The sequence below is a fragment of the Notolepis coatsorum genome (assembly GCF_963971535.1).
Source record: "Notolepis coatsorum genome assembly, chromosome: 3".
Classification (NCBI taxonomy): domain Eukaryota; kingdom Metazoa; phylum Chordata; class Actinopteri; order Aulopiformes; family Paralepididae; genus Notolepis; species Notolepis coatsorum.
The window spans coordinates 178,053,563-178,076,406 of record NC_140167.1 but is presented as its reverse complement, the minus strand read 5'-3'; the positions used below and the strand labels follow the sequence as shown (position 1 = coordinate 178,076,406).

Here is a 22,844-nt window from a genome sequence, read left to right as displayed (position 1 = left end):
AGATTTTATTTTAGACGTTTATTTTCTTGCGTAGCTCTATCTCTCACACACACACACACACACACACACACACACACACACACACACACACACACACACACACACACACACACACACACACACACACACACACACACACACACACACACACACACACACACACACACACACACACACACACACACACACACACACACACACACACACACACACACACACACACACACACACACACACACACACACACACACACACACACACACACACAGTTTGAAATGGACCCTACTGTAGCCTCATCACACAAAGCCAAACAGTGTCCATATTATACTAGTCTGTCCTCGCTTCATTCATTTGTCCTGTCTGTTTTCCTGAGAGCATCTCCGCTCACGCAGGCCTCTGGGCTACGCAGACAGACGGAGCCGGATCCCCACACAGAACAACAGGAACTGCAGGGACGGCCTTGCAGATAGTGGGGGATAAGATAGCTACCCTAGGACACACTGAGACAGACAGTCAGTCACTCTATCTCTCTCTCTCACACACTGGCCGCTAGTCAGAGGGCACAGACACCCCCCTCCCCTGTTCTCTGGCCCGTCAGGCCTGCTAACTTTATAGGCTGATTAATGGCTGTGAACCCTGGTCAGGACTGGAGTCAGGACTCTCGCAGCAGAGACCAGGGGCTGCGTGCCGCTACAGGGAGGATCAGAACCCTCTCAAGACTCTCTCACACTTTGGTGGCGTTCCAGGGCGTCTGCGGCGCGCTGACGTCAGCCTGCACGTCGTCAGTTCACATTCTGTGATTCAAATGTTTCCCGACAGATGTACTGTAATGTTTATCATTATGTCAATATTTTGACATTTCACTTTGCAGGACTGTTTTGGAATATTACCGTTTATTGAGGATGATGGTTAAATATGGGTCACTTCCGTCAGGGAAGTGAAAAAGTATCAGATTTTGATACCCTATACGAGTCTGTACTCGGAATTAATCCTCTCTCTCACTACCTCACCCTTGCTTGGTGGCATTCCAGGGCGTCTGCACTGATGTCAGCCTGCACAGTTTTGCCTCCAATAGCAGAGCAGATCATGTTACTCTAGATGCAATGTGTCTAATGATCAGAGCAGGTTGAATACTACAGGTGACCTGGAACTCCACACAAAAATCAACCATGACCCGCATGATTACAGTAGAAACTGCACACAGAGCCACAACCCCTCCTCCCCTGCTCTTCCTCCCCTACCCCTCCTCTCCTGCCCCTCCTCTCCTACCCCTCCTCCCCTGCCCCTCCTCCCCCACCCGTCCTCTCCTACCCCTCCACCACCATGATACTAGCAGCCACTACCGTATCGCCTCCATTCATTGACCCGTATGTATATTGTAAAGAGCTGTGAGAGATAAGAGCAGCGAGTTTACTCAAGCTAGAGCAGAGAATCTTATCAGTGTTGATCATCACAAAACTAATTTGATAAAGGTGGATGAAGGGCGGTCAGGTGGCGTAGCGGAGATTGCGTTCGTCACCAAACGCCAGAGACGCTGGATTCGCCTGTTCGAATCCAGCTCACAGCTCCGCCGTTGTCACCAGCTTGGCTGGCCTTTCACACTAATACAATTGGCTGTATTAGAGGGTGGGAAAGCTGGCGGGGTGGGTCCGGGTCATTGTAAACAGCGACTCCTACAGTTCCTGCTAAGCGCGGATAGGATCTAAGGGGGGTAGTGTGATCCTTCCACACGTTACACCCTCTCAGTGAGAGTCCGCGCTGCCAGGTGAAAAGAAGCGGTTGATTGGCTAGACGTGTGTCGGAGGAAGCACGTGATAGCCTCCACTCTCCCAGAGCGACTGTGGGGGGTAACATTGGGATGGGAGAAAAATCGGAGGAAAAAGGAGGGGGAAAAGATTAAAAAAAAAAAATGAATCGCTGCCTACCATTCTTTTTGGGCTATTTTTCAGGAAACTCAAGTTCTATCTGATCCAAGCTGGTTCTGGGTCTCGAGTGGTTCCGAGTCTTCAGACAGCAGGTCTGCTTGCGGCCCAGCCCTTGGTCCAGAGAGGGGGCGGCTGGCTGTATATTTCAGAGGTTTTGGCGGGCCATTAGTTTATGTCACCGCACCACGCTGCAGCTAGCCAGCCAGCAGACGCGAGCCACAACTGGGTGTGGAGGAGTGTGGCCCGTCTCCCTTCGCTGTGTCCTCATATTCAACTCTGGACAAGGCCTAGTCAAACTGGAGCACAGCTGCTAAAGACATCAGAGACTCTGGGCTGCCCAGCGCGACGGAAGGAGGACACTAGAGGACAAAAGACAACACTGTGACAAAACAGGACAGCTCTAAAATACATACCTAACATGGCGCAATGATATCTGATGAAGTGTCAATCTATCTCAATATGAATGACATGTCTGATAAAACACAAATAGGGAAACATTTCACTTAAATACAAGAGGTTTCTGAGGGTGGCCAATTGTTGTGTAGCACAAAGTATCCTTACAAAACTGCAGTAAAAAGAGTTTTGGCTAAAAGTATCCTTAAAAAGCTGCAGTAAAGAGAGATTTGGCTAAAAGTAGCCAAGTCTGACCACCGTGCAGCAGTTTATAGTGGGGCCCTGGCATGCTCCTATCCAGCTGTCTTTTATTGGCCAAGCAGGACCCAATCACCTTGTAGTTGTCCATGCCTTCCTTTTTGGCACATGGACATAGTAATCCAATCACACTGTGCGTAAGGAGTACATAGAAGGGTCTCATTGAAGAGGAGCTGCATCCTTCTTCAGTAATGCTGCAGTTCCCTGGCCATCAAAGAAATGCCACAATGAAGTCAAAATGAACCTGAACTCAGTGTCGGTACACATAATAACATTATTGAATCTCACCGATACCGATAGCGAAGAATGTGTTCAGTGTTGAGTTACAGACGGTAGTAATGTTATGGAAATAAAACCACCCATTTATGTTTCTCGTATCATTTCCCGCCGAAGAAGAGCTCTGCTGAAGACCAGCCTGCTGGCGAACACCCGAGGTCATTCATGGTACTAATCGAAGTGTCAACAGAAACCGGTCTCACCAAAAATACATGAGACACGTAAGGCCTATTTCAGATATCTACCTGCCCTCAGCCACAGATGAGTTCTTCCCAAGCGAGCGTTCAGATACACAGGCTGATAACGTTCTGCCAAACTGAGGAGGGTGAAGCTGAAGTAGAAAAAGCAGCTCTGGGAACTACTTCCAGACCCCGTACTGAGAACCTACGGGCCGACTTACCATCCCCTGAGCCGAGAGAAAAAGGAAAACACTGCAGAAGATGGGGCCAGCTGATTTCCTCTTTAATAAAAACCTACTTGGCCTTCAGCGCTTTTTATCATTCTCGAACGCAGCGACTCCAGCCGTGTTTCCAAAGACGCAAAACAAAACGAGCAGCTCTCAGCGGAGCGCGGCCGATCCAGATGGCGCATAGTGCTGTTTACAAGACATTTTAACAAGGCTAGGGGGCTCGAGGCAAGATGTTTCCTAACAAAACCCTGCAGGTTTTTTTAGAGACCCGTGCACTGAATTGATTTTACGACATTGCTTATACTAGCTACTCCATTACAATTAGCCAAGTGATCGGAAGATGTGAGAGAAGGGAGGACGGAGGAGGCGGGCCCTCCGCCTTCATTAGAGACTCATTATTGCCTCCACAACACCGGGCCGGGCGTGCTGAGAGAGAGGGGCTGCGGAGCGTACAACATTTAATGACCGCTTATGGATAACAAGCAGAAAGACAAACAGCCGCTTGTTTATCGGTCCGTCCGGTGTGTCCGGCGGTGCTGCTGACTTAACGAAACCCAGCAGTTCTAGCGGGGTATAGATAAATAGAAACCCGGCATTGTGTCGAGGGAGCCCACTGAAGCTGGCCCCGCCGCTACAAAGCCCTCTCTGTGGGTTTTCAGAGGAACAGCCGTTGGGCTTGGGGGCGAGCCAGCGGGCCTCCCTCCAGCCAGTGGATCTCGACCCAGAACGCACAGAGACTTGGACCCAATGTTCTGGGAACCCAATGGGTCCGGCTGTTTAGTATTGGCTGGGCTGCTCCGCCGAGCCAACCTGCCTGCTCGTCACACCAAGCGTCGGTCAGAGCGATCCTGGCCCGGCGGACTGAAGCAGGGACTTTTCTAGATGGGAGAAGAATGGGATTTGTGGTTTGAGGGTGCGTCTTTCATTGGCAGGACACGTTGATGCTAGTTATTGCCAAGAATATGGAGAATATAAAGTGTATGTGTGGGATGTTAGAGGGGTTTAGAGCCAGCATTCTCAATGCTGCATATTTTCCATTTTCACAACACACATTCTCTGTTGTTTCCCTCATGCTGGACATTCACCCCAAACCCTCATTAGGTTACAATGAACACTCCTGCGGTCTCAGGTCCTAAAGCGGTCAGTCACACACCATGGAAACGGCAGACTTACCCACCGCAGCTTCTCATTTCAACCTCTCTATAGGAAGTGAGCCAACAGCCCCACAAGGTGATAATTTCAGCTTACTCAGAGGATAAAAACAGTTTCAAGAAAACTACAAAGACACACCCAGGACAGGTGTGGGTAAAGTGTGTCAACACTGCGAATATATGATTATAACGCGCATAACCTCAGACCTGAAAGATTGATATGCTCCTTATTGCAACATCCCAAACATGCTGTATGTTCCCATGTTAACCTCGAGTATCAGAGTGCTGTGGCGATGACTCAATTGCAGCACACTACCGCCTCACTGATTACAAGCAGCTATTTAGTCATTATGATTAAAGACTACGATGCTATGCTGGGTCAGCCCTAGGATCAGCTCTAGGATCAGCTCTAACTCGCTGCATCCACTGCGGACATCAAAGACACATCTCAAACAAAGACAAACATTTCTATGGTGGATAGTCTGTTGTTGTTGTTGTCATTATCACCTTCAACCGAGGTGCATGAACTGGAAGAAACTGTAAAAGGCATGTTGCTGAAATGCGTTGGTTTTAATTGTATGAAGCAGCTGTGTGGCCAATCTCCTCTCTATGAGGGTAAACTACTGTTGATATTCGGACCAGAGCAGAGGATGTTTCTATGAGAATATACTACTGTTGGTATTCTGACCTGAGCAGAGGATGTTTCTATGAGAATATACTACTGTTGGTATTCTGACCTGAGCAGAGGATGTTTCTATGAGAATATACTACTGTTGGTATTCTGACCTGAGCAGAGGATGTTTCTATGAGAATATACTACTGTTGGTATTCTGACCTGAGCAGAGGATGTTTCTATGAGGGTAAAACTACTGTTGATATTCTGACCTGAGCCGAGGATGTTTCTATGAGGGTAAACTACTGTTGATATTCTTACCTGAACAGAGGATGCCCTTGTGTCGAGCGCAGGAAAAGTCGTCACATTCACAAAAGCTGCCGTAGATCTTCCCAAACTCTGATTCGTAGCACAGGCACTGGTTGCAACTACACTCCCCTCTGCCGCTGCAGATCTGCTTGCCCTCTGCCTCCCGGCAGGCACTGAGGTGCAAGCTGCCTGCCTCACCCTCCTGGCACTCACAGCGGGCGCCCAGGTACCCTGGCTCACAGCGACACGTCCCACAGGAGTAAGTGCCTATCAGGGGGGTGGGGGGGGGGGGGGGGGGGGTGGAGATAGAGTTAATTCAACCGAGGAGGTGATTGATTGGTACATATATAAAAAAAAAAAAAAAAAAAAGCTTTTATCCAAAGCGACTTCTGTATCCAAAGCGACTTCTGTAGTTCTGTACAACAAATCAGCAGGAAGGGTACAACTCTTTCAACCTTTGGTACTACAGTCTTGAGTGCATAGCAGTAAAGACATATTAGCATAGTAGGTAGTAATATAGGCAAGGAAGATTATTTATTGGCAAAATGCATGATAGTAAAAGACAGTGAATGAATGAGCATTACATTTATATAGCACTTTTCTAGAGACTCAAAGCGCTCCCCACAATGTAGGGTGGAAATTGCCTCCTTCACCACCACTGGTAGCACCCAACCTTGGGCTACTCAGGCTCAATGGCTGCCATACACTGGCACCAGGCACACATCACACTACACAATGGCTGAACGGCTCAGGAGACAGGGATTGATATCAGCCAATTAAGGGGGAGGGATGATTAGGTGGCCTTGATGCCAGAGACCCGATTGGTCATTTGGCCCGGAACGTCGGGGGAACCCCCTACTCTTTGTGATAGGCGCCCTGCCCTGGGTTCTTTAACGACCGAATTCAGTCAGAACCTCGGTTTAGCGTCTCATCCGAAGGACGGCACTCGCAGCTGTACGGTGTCCCTATCGCGTGTATCACTTCCGCAACGGATTTAGTTGGATTTCGGTTTCCGGGGTTCGCCTGATTGGCCGCGACGGCCACGTGACACGCCGTGGCACGCCCCCGCGGCAGCGGCAAGGCTGTGTTTCACTGCCGCTTTCCCACTTCAACGCCAGAGCAATATTGTCGCGCCATCTTCTGAGTGCAGACGCGCTGCTGTGTATCATTTAATCATTTATCATTTAACATTTGAAAGGCATACATTGTTGTCATACAGAAGTACAGAATACTTTTATCGAAAATGCTTCTTACCGTTACTGTTAGAGACTGTGCTAGACAAGATAAGTATGAAATAAAATAGTATAGAGACATATGTACAATGTTCGATGCAGAATAGAAGTAACTGAGTTACCATACAATATACAATGCAATGTAGCAATATACAATACGCTATAGTGCAACGCAGCAATGGGATGAGGTACAATTTACAGTAAGGTGTACGAGTTGCAGTGCAAATGCTTCTTACTGTTGCGCTCCAGAGACTGTTACTGTACCATACAATATACAATATACTATGCAATGTAGCAATATACAATACGCTATAGTGCAACGCAGCAATGGGATGAGGTACAATTTACAGTAAGGTGTACGAGTTGCAGTGCAAATGCTTCTTACTGGCGCGCTCCAGAGACTGTTACCATACAATATACAATATACTATGCAATGTACTAATATACAATACGCTATAGTGCAAAGCAGACGCGGGATGAGGTACAATTTACAGTAAGGTGTACGATTCTTGACAAAAGGGACACGCCAATATTATTAGATGACTGATGACTGCACAGCAGCGTGGCACGATATTATTAGATGACTGATGACTGCACAGCAGCGTGGCACGATATTATTAGATGACTGATGACTGCACCGATGTGAAAAGGGGAAGTGAACTCCAGCCTCGCGGTCAAGTCCACTCCGCCGCGAGCGTCAACACAGCAGCGCGCTGCCGCCTCTGCCGCTGCCGCGGGGGCGTGCCACGGCGTGTCACGTGGCCGTCGCGGCCAATCAGGCGAACCCGGAAACCGAAATCCAACTAAATCTGTTGCGGAAGTGATACACGCGTCCCTATCACAGTAACAGGGGCATTGTTACTGACAAGTCCAGAGGACAGAGTGCCCCCTGCTGGACAACAACACCACCACTTTCCGACAACTGCCTTGACTGGGGCTCGAACCAGTGATCTTCTGATCATGAGTCCGAAGCTCTACTCATGTAGCCACGCTGCCGGACAGTACGAAGGTTAGTCAGACTGGTACCTGTGGAGCTGCACACGGTGCTGTTGGCCTGCGTCTTCCTGGTGCAGCCACAGTCACAGTGGTAGTCTACAGCCACCTCCAGGCGGTCCTTGAAGCCCACAGGCTTGATGGTGAAGGTTTGGTCGGTGCCACGGGGAGGGCAGCTCCGCGCCTCTACGCTCACGTTGAAAGACACCTGGAGGACACGAGACAGAGGACAGACAAGGCAAAGGACAGACAAGTCAATGGAGAGACAAGTCAGTATTCATACAGGAGGGGGGTTGAAAGTGTTGGGATATGGAAATGGTATCGTATGAATAGGGATAACTGTTGAGCACAAAATGTCAGACTAAGTTTTACTGATTTATGAGATGGACAGACAGTAGGAGAGTCTGCAAAGCCTCAGAAGGAGAAACCCCATATAATCATCTTTTGTTTTCACCAGTCTAAACGATCGAGGCCAATCCAAGCATCTGGCTTTACATTGCGGCTACCACACAAGTATTCCTATAGGGCCCGCGCTGCGACTCTGAACTGTTCGTGACACTCCGCTGTTATGTTTACACATGTGGCCTTATCTCACGCGAAAGGAAAGTCTACAACGCACAGTCCCTGTGGCTCTGACCGTAGATGAATCACAGACAGCTGAAGGGGATGACATGGAACAGACACCCATTTGATTGCTCTGAGGATGGAAGTCTTCGAGAGGAGAAACTCTGTCCGCCCTCCCCTGTTTCGGCCTGTTCCAACACGATCTGGGTCCTACTGGTGTTATCCTCTTAACTACCACAGTAACCATCCTCAACACCGCCTCTCCCAAGTAGAGCTCAACGCTGTAGTTAGTGGTTTCACTCCCTCACCACGTCTTGTCGGTGAGACTTTTCACGGTCACTGCTGTAAATCCGTTTAGGTTCGACACCTACTATAAAAGCCAATTCCCTCGGGCATTGCGCTTTTAGGACTCACCACAAAATATACGAGGGGGTGGGGGGGAAATGTGTCCATTTTATGTAACAATATACGTCACTACAGGAAGTCGCAGGAATAGTTGGGAAGGAAACAGCGGTAGAGATAATTGACTGGAGGTCAAGGGGTCTGGGGAGACTCCAGTATCTCATCCATCACGGTTCCGTGTTCCCACCGATGGGTCAGGAACCCAGGGAGGCGACACGCAGTGCTTTGAAGCTTCCAGCAGAACTTCTGAAGCTCACGGAAAGACAGGCATTTGGACTGGAACCCAAACAAAACACCCTGTCCTCACAGCCACTGCCGCTCCTGTTGACGTTGGCCGGGCCCTGTGTGCATGGATCTGGAGCGTCAGGGGAGGGGAGCATCACTCTGGCATATAATGCAGCTCCCCGCTTCCAGACTTGAGTGTTGTTATCGTCCATCTCATCTTCCCCTCCGTCTTTGAAGAAAAGAGAGAGGGAAACACGCAGGGGGGAGGTCACTGAACCTTCGGTGTCCGGCGGTGAGAGTCTGCGATAATTTCCTCTTCAGCAAAGGAAGATATTGCATTATTGCATTGCTATCTGTGCAAGAGAGCAGCTGTGCACAAAAGCACCAGTGAACCCATATGAATGTGAACTATATGAACTCGAGAACTATATTAGGAATGTTTGACCACTAAGTGTGTCTGACTCAACGTATGACGTGTATCATGCCAGTTACGGTACCTTGTGTATACTGCAGCTTGTGTATACGCTTACTCATAGTCATATGACACAACCTAAGTCAGGATAGATGAAAAACCCTCCTAACATGTAAGTGAAAGAGGGCCTATCTTGTCCTGTCCGCCAAACTCGGCCACTACAGTGCGGGAAACGTAATGAGCTAACGAGAGACATAATTGGATGTACGTGACATGTGAGTCACGGGGAGGGCAGTCTGCCCAATCATGTGGCTTGTTATGACAGCTATGAGGCTGTGGAGTAACGGAGATGGGAGAGGAAGGAACCAACAGCACTTAGCTGCAAGAGAGCGGGAGTAGAGGAGAATGTAGGGCAGGAGGGGAGAGAAGCACCTCAGCTCAACTCAATGAGAGAGTTCCTCATCACAGAGTTGGCTGCCCGGCTCAGGGTGTAACGTAATACAATCAAGAGGACGGAAATGCTGGGAATCAAGAGGCTGCAGTGAAAGGAGGCAGACGCTTCTACAGCAGTGATTTATGGTGCGAGAGAAAGGAAAGCACACACAAACACACATGCATACGAACACACACACAAACACACATACAAACACGCATATGAACACACACACACACACACATATATGCACAGACACAAACATACTGAGTGCAAAAACAGAAACATGCACACACAGGGCATACAGACCCTCATCTGCACCTTTGTTTACACTGTTTATCTTTCTCATATTTTTATATTGAGTTAATTATATTGTTTACACACATATGCACACACACAAACACACATATGTACAAACACAGACACAAACACACATATGCATACACACAAATGCACAGACACAAACACACACACACACACACACTCAAACACACATGCTTCTTTGACAGTAGGATTAGTTTCTACCAGAGGCCTTCTGGCATGAAGGAAGGCAGTCACACACTCGTAGCTGCGATGCAGGAATATAATTTATCAAATTATAGTTTGGTAATTTAATAAATTAGCATTGCCGCTACAAGTGATTGACTACCTTCCTTGGCATCACTGTACATTCACCATGGTCAGCAGCTCTCCAACACTGCTCCTATCTCCTTTACCAAACACTTCCTCAAAGCTCACCAGATTCTCACGACCCAAAAGGGGGACTTTTCCTAATGACAGAATATTATTGTTGCCATGGAGAAAGAACTCTGATGATGCCATTTGTATGACCCGCCTGACAAGTAACTAGAAGATCATGAAAAGTGCATAACATAATTAAAAAAGAATGCCCTCAAGTTTATTTTGGCAAAGAGATACGTAGTACGTGAGCTTTAGGCATAACTCCCTTTATATGCACCAAGCCAATTCAGTAGTCGCATTTGGCGTGTGGGAGTGAGAGGGATACTGGCTTAACTTAATACTCTTGGACCAGACTCGCATTTCTCTTACGCCACTCGTTTCTCCTTTCTTTCATGGCTAGTGGTTTAAAAAAAATTAAAACATCTCCCTACTTTTGTGTGAGGTCATTGAGATGCAGCATCAGGCCCGGTGGCAAGCCCACAGACACAGCGACTGACACCCGGGCCTCAGTCTGTGCCATGTCCTCTATACAGATGGTGGTGGGGGGGGGGGGGGGGGGGCGTTGTGGGTGCCAAGCCCCCCCCCCCCCCCCCACCACCACATTACTCCCTGCCAGGGCACAAAAGAAGGAGAGGAAAACAGCCGCCCCCCCCCCCCCCCCCCCATCACCCACGCTCTCAAGATGGCTCCCTCATTCACAGGCATTATTCTGCCTCCGTAACCCCCTACGTACTCCACCCCCGTCCCCATCCTTACATTCTATCAGATAAATGAAGGAGCAAAGGAGGAGACGCGGGGGGTTTAGGAAAGGAATTCCTGAAGGCTGGGGTTCACCGCGTGGTATCGTGTACAAAGTAGCCCCTTGCTAGCACTTTCAATGGATCCTGTGCTAAATACAAAATCTCCATTGAGGCCAGTGTGGAAGAAGGGGGACTACTGGAGGGGATTTTAGCCGTACAAGATTCAAAGCGATTAAGATGTGCAACGATACTATGTCAACTGACCTTTTGTCTGTGCGAGACAAAAGCGGAGAATGCATTCCGACGGGCTAAATGCTGCTAGCATGTTGGACACAGGCCCAAGTAACAGCCATGGGAAAAACACTAGTCTTCTGCCAATCAATTTATCATTCACAAACAACTCCGCAAACTCTCACTGAAAACACTTTGAATGAGACCGCTCCGCATTCATCAGAGCCCCATCTCCAAACGAGCTACTCACAAGTTAAACGTTTTTGTTCAAATAAGTGTTAAATAGCTCTACATTACGACAGCAATCACTGATATAGAGTGTTTGGTCAGTAACATGAGTCTCCCAGTCCCTCCAATCTACAGTAAACAGAAAATAAATGTTCTGGTATCCCGTTCCCACTTTATCCAATCCAGGAGAGAGAACCCTTGATTTGTTTCACTTATTTCAAGAAATCTTTCCAAGCCAAATTTGCTTGCTGCACTGGCAGATTATTTTATTTGCTTAAAACTCATTTTAGTTATTTTTTTATTGTCAGACCACTTTTGTAGTGTGGAGCTCCCTCTCTCTCTCTCTCTTGATTGGATACAGTGGGAACAGGATACATTTATTTTGCGTTTACTGCAGAGTGGAGGGACTGGGAGACCTGTTACTGACCAAAAAATACCACTTACAGAACCTTTTAACCCTTTCACTGCCGCACTACCAAAACGGTTAACCCTTTCACTGCGACAATACACTGAATGTTAACCCTTTCACTGCCACACGGCAGCCGGTTAACCCTTTCACTGCCACACGACAGAAGGTTAACCCTTTACTATGCGGCGACCGTCGGTTGTGTGATAGTAAAGGGTTAACCTTCTGTCGTGTGGCAGTGAGTTTTTTTTTTATTTTATTTTTTTTTATTATCTTTCTTCCCCTCCTTTTCCCCGATTTTTCTCCCATCCCACCCTTCCTGGTTGTTGCGTACTTTCCCCTACTGTTGGTCCGGGAGACCGGAGACTGTCACATGCTTTCCTCCGACGCATGTGCAGCCTGGGGCAGGCCAACCTGGCCGCGCAGGTTCTCACCGGGGAGAGTGTAGCGTGTGGGAGGCCACACTATCTCTCCTCAGATCCAACCCTCGCTGAGCAGGCGCCCCGACCGAACTGTAGGGGTCGCTGTCCACAACGCCCAGGACCCACCCTTCCGCTTCCCACCCCCTGATACAGCCAATTGTATCAGCGTGAGAGGACAGCCAAGCTGATAGCAACGCCGGGAGCTGGATTCGAACAGGCGAATCCTAGTGTCTCCCGGTGTTGGTGACAAACGTAATCTCCGTGCGCCACCTGCCCCCCGGCAGTGAAAGGGTTAAAGAAAAGCACAGCTAATGTCCACATATAGTGGCTTGAGAAGAAATTAGAGATGCCAGTAAAAGCCATTCACTGTGTCCTGGCCTGTTCACCACAGCCCCCTGATGCTCTGACCCCAAGTCCATCTCTGATAATAACCAGCGTCTGGTTCCAATGCTACGTTCATCAGACCATCCATTCACATAGCAAGACCTACAGAGAGCACTGGGAGAACCACAGAACCCTGAGACTTGGACTGATGCCCATAACCGTATTTCACTCCCGATTGATTCAGGGTTGGAAGTGCGCGCGAGAGAGCACAAATATTCCCTCTGGAATGAACGGTATCTGCCAAGATAACTGTGGGGGGGCGGTGACAGAGGCCCTTCCTGCTTTCAGAACAGAAAAGGAAGCTTTGTCCCGACAAAAAAAGGTATAGAAAATATCTAAATCTTAAACAAGACTCCAAATGCTCCTTATAATAATAATAATAATAATAAATCAAATTTATATAGCGCCTTTCATAGAACCCAAGGTCGCTTTACAATCAGGACAAAAAATAGGGCAAGGAAAGTAGGGGGGGAGGGGGAAGAGGGGATGAGGGAAAGTAGGGGATAATGGACCTAATTTAATCTAAAACTAACTGATGGGGAAAGCCTTGGTGAAGAGGTGTGTTTTTAGAGCGGATTTGAAGGTGTCCAGGGTTGGGGCGTTGCGGATTTCGGGGGGGAGAGAGTTCCAGAGGGTAGGGGACGCCACGCTGAAGGCTCTGTCCCCAAAAGTCCGTAACCTGGTGCGAGGGATGGAGAGGAGACCTAGATCAGAGGATCGTAGGTTCCGGGAGGGAGTGTACTGGTGGAGGAGATCAGACAGGTACCGGGGGGCGAGGGCATGGAGGGATTTGTAGGTGAGGAGCAGGAGTTTGAAGGTGATGCGGAACCTGACTGGAAGCCAGTGGAGATGGATGAGGGTGGGGGTGATGTGCTGCCAGGGCTTGGTGTGAGTGAGAACCCTGGCAGCTGAGTTCTGGACATACTGGAGCCTGTCCAGGGCTTTGCTGGGTACCCCGAACAGGACTCCGTTACAATAGTCCAACCGGGAGGTGACAAATGAGTGGATCAGGGTCTCCGCCACAGAGTCTGAGAGTGAGGGTCGGAGACGGGAGATGTTCCTGAGGTGGTAGAAGGCAGACTTGGTGACAGATTTGATGTGGGAGTGAAATGAAAGTGTGGAGTCAAGGGTGACGCCCAGGTTACGGACTTCGAGAGACGGGGAGATGGAACAGCCGTCAACGTGGAGGAGGAGATCTCCAACCTTCCCGAGCAGTGCCTTGGGGGCCACAACCACAACCACAACCATTATGTACAAATAGGGACGAGGGGACATTTATGCACATGTATTGGGACTGCCCACCAGTTAAGATATTCTGGGAAGAAGTGACCCAGCAATTATCAAATCTCTTAATTCTGAATATACCTGTACACCCCTCTATATTACTGCTGAATGATGTTTTTGAATATGCAGTACCTATACAGCAAAAGAGATTGGTTTTATCTGGTATTACAGTGGCTAAAAAACTGATAGCATCACGATGGTTTCAACCGGAAAAAATGTGCCGAAAGGTCTGGATTCTTACATATCTCGATGTGATTTATCTAGAAATATCTACAGCAAGAATTTTGAGTCTCAATGAATCCAAATTGACAATGTGGTTAGAAGTGGTGGAGAGAATAAAAGCTAGCATTTAATGGTAGTGTCTGGTTAGGAGCGAAGGATAATGGATGGATTATCCATTGGGGGGTCCAGGGCGGGGGGTGCGAGCAAGAGCATATGTGTGTAGGGGAATAGATAGCAGGTATTAGGGGTATATCTTGTATAAGACATTTATCCAAACGGTGAGTTAACTGATGTACACTGTTTTACAATGCTTGTATATCTAATCGTGTGTTGTCATGTTTGTTTATGTGTTTGTTTAAAAAATAATAAAAAAAGAAAATACAAAAAAAAGAAAATATCTAAATTATACAACTTACACAGAGTATCTGCAATCAACAAGTTAAATGTAAGACTTTTTAATACCACTTAAAGCCAAATTTTCTACCAATTTCACAACCATAATAGCAAACTAACTCTCCCGGTAGTCTTGCAAAAACTTGAATACAAAAACAGTTCACAGTGGCTCAGGAAGTAGAGCAGTCGTCTGGTAATGTGAAGGTTCCCGGTTCGATTCCCGCTACTCCCGGGCAGCGTTCCGAAGTGTCCTTGAGCAAGACACTTAACCCCTAATTGCTCCCGTGATTGCCTCCGCTGTCGGTGCGTGAATGTGAGGAACATGTGGATAAAAGCGCTATATAAATGCACCATTTCATATTATTTCTACTCCTGAAAGCCGGGCTGCCGCCCCCCCCCCAAAAAAATTGTATACCTGTGCAAATGAAATTTAAGACTTTTTAATACCTTTTAAGGCCTTAAATTGAGAATTATGTACTTTTTAATACCCCGCAGATACCCGGTTACAATGGAGTTCAAGACAGGAAGAAAGAAAAATGAAAGGGACAGAGCTACAGTTGGAATATCTGCTACAACACTTGTGTCCTGGAATGAACCTCAGTCAGGGTGGTTATGTTCATTATGCCAGCACTGCTTCTCTGGTAACAGCGGGGACGGAGGCGACCCAGCCCCCACCCCTCCTCACCCACTGCTGTTTTTGATTTCAACAAAACAGGAACTCCAGTCTCCACTCTAAAGAGGGTTCAAAGGTCACACAGCGTTCACCCCAAACTGCCAAGTCACAACTAGCTTTCTTTAATCTCTCTATCTCCCTTCCTCTCCCTTCCTCTCTCCCTTCCTCTCTCTGTTCCTCTCTCTCTCCCTCCCTCTCTCCCACAGCACAGTAAGTCTTACTGCAGATATACACCCCACAGTGTAGGATTACATCCTTACTGCTCCCTTGGGCTGAGTCATTCACACCTGGGGAACGTCCTGGTACGCAGAGAGAAGGCTGTGAGGCCACACTGAAATATGGCCCTACATACATATAATACATACATACAATAAAAGAGAGGAAGTACATGTATTTCCATCATATACTACACGATTTTTAACTACAAGGAAAAGGCAAATTATATCACACAATCGAAATATCTGAGATATAAATAATGATATTGTGGGAGAATAGAACAGAGTAGCATGAGAGGAGACTTGAGGTTTAGGAGGATTGAGGGGTTAGAGTTAGGTGGCTTGAGAGTTAGAGTTAGGAGTAGGGATGTCCCGATCCGATCACGTGATCGGGGGCAGATCATATGATTTTCAGAAGATTATTTTTTTTATTCAACAAACATGACCATGTTCACGTCTTAAACTCATACTGAGGCCTTAGTTTTGGTTTTAAATTACATATCATCATTCATTTATTTATTGTCGCACAGAGCAGAAGAATTTGCCAAAACAAACACATTTCGGCACGACAGTGAGTGACGTATGCCGAAAATAGCAGACCTACAAGCTCACAACGCGTCGCTCCCGCAACACCGGCAGGTTATGTCCACCTGATGACTCGGAGCAGCTAGACAAAATGTCAGAAGTTTTGGAAGCATTTTAAAATTGAAACCGAAGCCAGTCCAATAGCCAGTTGCAATGTTTGCAAGGTGGACGTTCCACATGGAGGAAAGAACAGAGCTGCGTTCAACACGACCAATCTAATACGCCACCTGAGAAACAGCCACAAACAACAATGAGAGCGAGCAAAGGAATGGGGGAGGCGGCTGGTGCTCTGCCAAACAGCTGTATTGATTGCAATGCCGAAACGTTCGCCTGGATAACGTCAACATTCGCTTTGTGAGGATTATCGTCAGCGTTTCAGACCAAAATGGAGCAAATCATTATGTAAGTCGAACACTGTGAATTAGTCCTTGGGCCGGACGAGATATCGGTACCGAAAAGGCGGCAAAACCTTACCTATTTTAAAGTGTTCATAGGGTCAATATAAGTTAATTAAAATATGATAGACTTTCCATAGGAGCAGCTTTTTATATTTTTTGACTGTTTGTTATTTTCCTCTATAGGCGGATTTTCATCAGTTCCAAAAAGAACACAGACAGCCAATAGCACATTAACATTTCTATAACACTCTTTTTGGACATTCCTTTTTATAAATTAAACAAACCTGTGTCCAATTAAATTAGTTGATGAAGTGGGTGTGGCCTATTATTTGGTGGTGGAGCAGTACTTTCAGGAATCAAAGCTGAATGGGACACAGCTGTCACAGCTGACTGGTAAGATAAATCCAACTTTAAATGTTACTACATGTTAAGGGTTATGAAAACACATATACAATATATATGTATACACATGTGCATGAGAATTTAAGAAGCATATTTGATTGTTTAGAGACATATTTTGTTACTAACTGTATGTTTCATTGCATAAGGGCAATAACGTAAGGCATCATGCAGGGGTCCTAAAAGTGAATTTGAACATTATCCCTGAATAGCCGATCTACAAGCTAATGTAAAAACAAAATATTGATTTATCTATTTCAGAGAGTCACGCCATCATAGAGCAGTTCTTACAGGAATCAAAGCTGAATGTGACACAGCTGACTGGTAAGACAAATCTAACTTTTTATTCTTGTGTTTAAACAAATATATATATATATTTGTTTGTTTAGAGACTTTTGTTTGTTTAGTGCTACTTTAGAAGTGCATTAGCGTCAGATTTCAAGCTAATTAATGTAAAAACTAAATATTAATTTGTCTATTTCAGAGTGTCACGTCCTCGTGAAAAAATGAATCCAACTTCAGTCGTAGGCAGCAGCAAGGTATGCATCATCCACTGCTCTGACGGGATTTCTGACTCAAACCTGGTGTCACCCCAAAACATGGACTCATGGAAGTCCTTGCTGAGGGCAGCAGAAATCAGACATCATATCCCAATTTTGGACATAGCCAAAGACTTGTGTGAAGGAGAAATTCCAAAAGTACTGTATCATCGCCGATGCCGTAGCATCTTCACATTGAAAAAGTCACTAGACACTATCACTCTAAAAACAGCATCTGCCTCAAAAACAGCATCTGCCTCTGTAGCAGCAGAAGAAACTTCTAGAAGACCATCTAGAGATGCACCAAGCAAATCAATAGTGTATGAAGTGAAGTGTATCTTCTGCGAAAAATCAAGCAAGTATATGAAGGGCCAAAACACGAGGGAACCTCTCATACAATGTTCAGAGTTGCGCGCAGATGACATGATCAGAAAAGCAGCAGTCATCAAACTGGACCAGAGAATGCTTGCTATCACTAGTAGAGAGCTTGTTGCTGCTGAGGGCCAATATCATAGGTCTTGCTACCGTGCATACACATCTCATATTACATCTGGGAAGCCTGCTACCTGCTCTAAGTCAAGGAAAGAAAGTGGAGATGCAGAAAAACAGTATGAGGTAGCAGAAAAAAAAGCCTATGACGAAGTGTTTTCATACATTAGGAATGAACTCTTTCCCAATCCAGAAGTAATACCCATGACAAACTTCTCATCAAGACTAGAATCATCCATGAAGTCTCTTGGTGTCAGCCAGATCAAGGACTCAACTAAGAAACATATCCGCCGTAGGATGGAAGACGAGCTTGGCGGATCCATCCATATCTTTCCTGATGAAAATGGAAAGCTTCTTCTATACCCAGACAGCCTATCAATGACTGAGCTTGTCAAAACAGTATTGTCCTTGAAAATAGAACTGCAACATATCAGATCAGTGAACCCTGATGATGCTGTAACAAAGGCAGCTTTGCTGATGAGAAATGCTATTAAAAAACAAGACACCAAACAAGTGTGGCCACCTGATGTAGAACAAGGTGAATTCTTAATTCCTGAATCCATCACTCAGTTCTTGCAAACACTACTGAGTGGAGACTGCAACAGCCCGTCTGAAAGAGTAAAACGACTTGTCACCTCCTTTGGTAGTGACTTGGTCTTTGCAGTCACATGTGGCAGAATCAAGCCACCAAAACATTGTTGATATCCTGGAGAACTGCTGGCTGAATCCATTCAGTCCAGACCAATGTGAGTTTGTCAGCTTGTCAACAGCAACTGTTGCCCCACCAGATGTGGGCAATGACCTACTTGATGCTCATAAGATAGGAGAGCAAGCCTATCAAGCCTTCAAACATGAACGTCTCGAGACAACTCCACCAACTACAAAGTTTTATGACAAGATCACAAAGAATAAGCTGAAAACATTTTCAGAGGTCGGTAAAAAAACACGCAGCAAAGGGCAAGGCAAGGAAGTAATTCTGAAGGCTGATAGGAATCTGTTTGGCCACATGGTTCTGGTGGCCCAGAGCCGAGAGCTACACATGAGAGATGTGTTGGCACATCCACTGGGACCCGTGCCCTGGGCCCTAGCTAATGGGGATGGATCTCTTCGCAAGACAAACAAGGCAACTCTTGCCAGAGAGTTGGAGAAGAGTGTTGCCCCAGCAGAAGTAATCCCCAAACCATCAACAACCATCATCGATGGAATGAGCCTTGTCCAAAAAATGAAAGGAGATGACAAGACATTTGCACAGCTGGCAGAATCAACCCTAGCCAAGGTCTTGCATGAAGGTGGCAATAGTGAACGGATTGATGTTGTCTTTGATGTTTACAAGGACATGTCAATCAAAAATTCAGAAAGGGCAAACAGAGGTGCAGAAATGGGGATCCAGTTCAAAAACATTGTTTCTGGCCACAATATTCAGCAGTGGAGGAAACTGCTCTGCAGTGCTGCAAACAAAGCCAGTCTCATCAAGTTCTTGGTGGAGGAATGGAAACGGCCCAAGCACAGAGATAAACTGCAAGATAAGACACTGTATGTCACTTGTGAAGAAGTCTGCTTCAAAATCACCAAGGACCAGTGGAATCACCAAGGACCAGTGGGAGGAGGTAACACAACTGAGATCTACGCAGGAGGAAGCCGACACCCGCATGCTATTGCATGCTCTCCATGCAGCAGAGTCTGGCTACAAGGCAGCGATCATCATAGCTGATGACACAGATGTTCTGGTGCTGTCCCTTGGTTTCAGCAAGGACATTCCATGCCGTGTGTACCAAAAATGTGGCACACAGAACAGGACAAGATTTCTGGACATCACTCTGTGAAAGTGTTGCTGATGCCTTGATTGGCATGCATGCGTTCACCGGTTGTGACACTATAAGTGCATTTGCAGGACGTGGGAAAATGGGCACCTTCAAACAATTGAAGTCAGACAGGGCATACCAAGAAGCCTTCCTTGAGCTGCGCCGTGCTTGGACTCTCTCTGATGAGCTCTCCAAGAAGCTGGAGGAAATCACTTGCCGCATGTATGTACCCTCTACACACACTACAGAAGTCAATCTTCTTCGCTACCAACTTTTCTGCACCAGGCGTGGAGAGGTAGAGTCCAGCCAGCTTCCACCATGTCAGGATTGCCTGTTTATGCATTCAATTCGTGCCAACTATCAGGCTGCTATCTGGAGACGGTCTCTTCAAACCCAGCCATATGTACCAAGCCCTGTGGACCACAAATGATGAAGGGCAGCTGGAAATGCAGTGGATGCGTGGTTCCCCAGCACCAGATGCTGTCTTGCAGTTGCTATCCTGCAAGTGTGTGAGGTCATGCAAACTACCTGAGTGCACATGTCTCAAGAATGGGCTGAAATGCACAAACCTGTGTAAATTACAAACCTGTGCCAACCAATGCAGTGAGGAGGAGACCCCTGCACAGCTGACAGACTCAGATACTGATGATGCACCACTCAAAAAAAGAAAGAAAAAAGTAAAATATGCACAACTGTTTCCTTTCCTTTAAAGTAATGATAACAAGGGGCTAGGTAATTGAACCTCTGTGACTCAGTGATGTTATGTGACATTGTAACATATTTCTGTTATAGCTGATACTGTGTATGTCACCTGTGTTTTGGTTTGTGCTGATGTCATAACTAGGATTGCCTTTTTACTGTCTACTTTACACAGGATGATTGTATAGAGTGTATACATCTGTATACTTTATTTTATTTTGTTGACTGTGTTGGCTCCTTGCTCTGCAGCAGATTATTTTACATTATTTTTGTATCATATTAAAGTTGTCTTGTGCTGCTATTCGTCTGAAATTACTATACTACTTCTATGTCCTGTATGTGTATCCCTGTGGGATCAATGAAGGTATCTATATATATATATATATATCTATCTATCTATCTATCTATCTATCTATCTATCTATCTATCTATCTATCTATCTAAAACCAATTGAATAAGGTATTGAGAAGAACAATATAATTTGTCAAAAAGGTTCCTTAATTAGACAATATACCGGTACATTGCAATTATTTAGTACTTAAGGGTTTATTACAAGTATCTGTGGCTGGCTAATAGTTCAACACACCCAAAGGAGATGATATAATGAAAGAAGATGATTTCCAGGGAAGGCACTTTTTAGTTTTTTGAATATACAATTTTCACAGATTTGAGGTATAGTGCAGAATTTTGGCTACAGAAAGAGTCATTTTCAAGATAGAAAGGTCATCTTGGGCTTAAATTGAAGCTTAGGGATATGGGAAGTTTTCTATATACAAGTGAGGCAGTGATATTCACCGTAATGTGCTGGAAAATAACCATCTTTGTTGTTATTTGTTAAGCGGACAGTATATTTCTTTGTGTTTCTGTGGATGATAAAGGTCATATTTAACAATACAATGGTAGCATGCCCCAAAATACTATTCTGCTACTTACCCCTATGTGTCAAGATACTACATGACAAATTTTAGACTACCAAGTCGATTTTTGTAATTTTAGTGAATTAATGTATGCCTTTACACAATTTCGCCAGAGCCATATACCAAAAAGGGGGGTTTGAGGTGATAACCACTAAAAAGCTGCCAGTCAGCAAGGTCTATCATATCAAAACCTAATCTAGGGATGTATAGGAATTAAAAAATCACAACTAAACTTTGCCGCCTCACCGGTACCGACATGTCATATCTGGGCACTTGGCCCAAGGACTAAATGTACTAATGTGCAAACAGATTGAATATTTCTCGTATGAAGCACATTCTCAGGGGCTCAGGGATAATGTAATGTCAGCCACCGCGCTCGAGGGGCTATTGAGGCAACAGAGGGGCTTGTCTCGCTTCGCCAGTTTCTGACAAAAATTCGTCAAATTAGTTAATAGTTACTAATGTGAAAGATCGGATCGGGAAAGATCGGTATCGGCAGATACTCAAAATCACATGATCGGGAGCAAAAGAATGCATCCCTAGTTAGGAGGCTTGAGGGTTAGGGTTAGGAGAATTGAAGGTTAGGAGGCTTGAGGGTTAGGGTTAAGAGGGTTGAAGGTTAGGAGGCTTGAGGGTTAGGGTTAAGAGGCTTGAAGGTTAGGAGGCTTGAGGGTTAGGGTTAAGAGGAGTGAAGGTTAGGTTAGGAGGCTTGATGGACTCACAGTGTCTCCTATCTTCAGATCAGCACACTTCCTGAGGCCTGGCAGCGGCTGTCCATCCTGACAGGTGGCAGTGAAGGACAGACTGATATCTTCTGGGTGGTCCCACACCGTCAGCTCCACTTTGGAACGGATGTTCTAGAGAGTAAGAAGGAGAGAACAGCAGAGATTATTATTATTATAAAAAAGGTAAGTGTGATATAGGTCTAATCACTTTGTTCAAATGAGATCCGTCCATTGTTTACATTATGGTAATGCAAGATAAGTCGGGTAAATAAATTGGGTTGCAGCATGGTGGTGTAGTGGTTAACACTGTCGCCTCACAGCTAGAAGGTCCTGGGTTTGATTCCCGCTTGGGGACCAGGTTGCCAGGTAGCGTATCTCCCGGGCCTTTCAGAGTTTGCATGTTCTCCCCCCATGCTCGCAAGGGTTTCCCCTCCCAAAAAGATAAACCCAATGGAAAAACATGCAGAACAGATCGCTAACGCTGTCGCGTCCCTGACGAAGACGGACAGGAGCACTATTGCGGCTAAGGTACGTGCACATTAGCTTGCTGGCATGAGCCACTTGGCATTGTAGCACAAGTAAGCCAGATCACTCAAAATCACTCAATTACTGTAAATCTCGTAGATTATAGTGTTGCAAAATAGCATGCAATTCATGAATCATACCGTGTGGCAGAAATAAAATGCCTTTTTACCATTTAATAAGTATAATTATGTTTCACCGTTATGATTTACACCTAACCTAGGGCATGTGTAACTAAGAGTTATGTTGTAACGTATCTCCATGGTGCAACCGCTCTTATTTTAGTACTGCAGAA

General features: G+C 46.1%; 1 protein-coding gene across 1 annotated transcript in view; it reads right to left on the bottom strand.

The window, feature by feature from the left end:
* itgb5 (integrin, beta 5) overlaps positions 1–22,844 on the bottom strand; it is a 115,296-nt gene that overhangs the window by 56,593 nt on the left and 35,859 nt on the right. The window contains exons 9-11 of the mRNA XM_084309993.1: positions 22,025–22,159; positions 7,593–7,767; positions 5,347–5,601 (exon numbers count right to left, since the gene is read on the bottom strand). Coding sequence (XP_084166119.1) covers positions 5,347–5,601; positions 7,593–7,767; positions 22,025–22,159 — 565 coding nt within the window. The remainder of the gene's footprint in view (positions 1–5,346; positions 5,602–7,592; positions 7,768–22,024; positions 22,160–22,844) is intronic.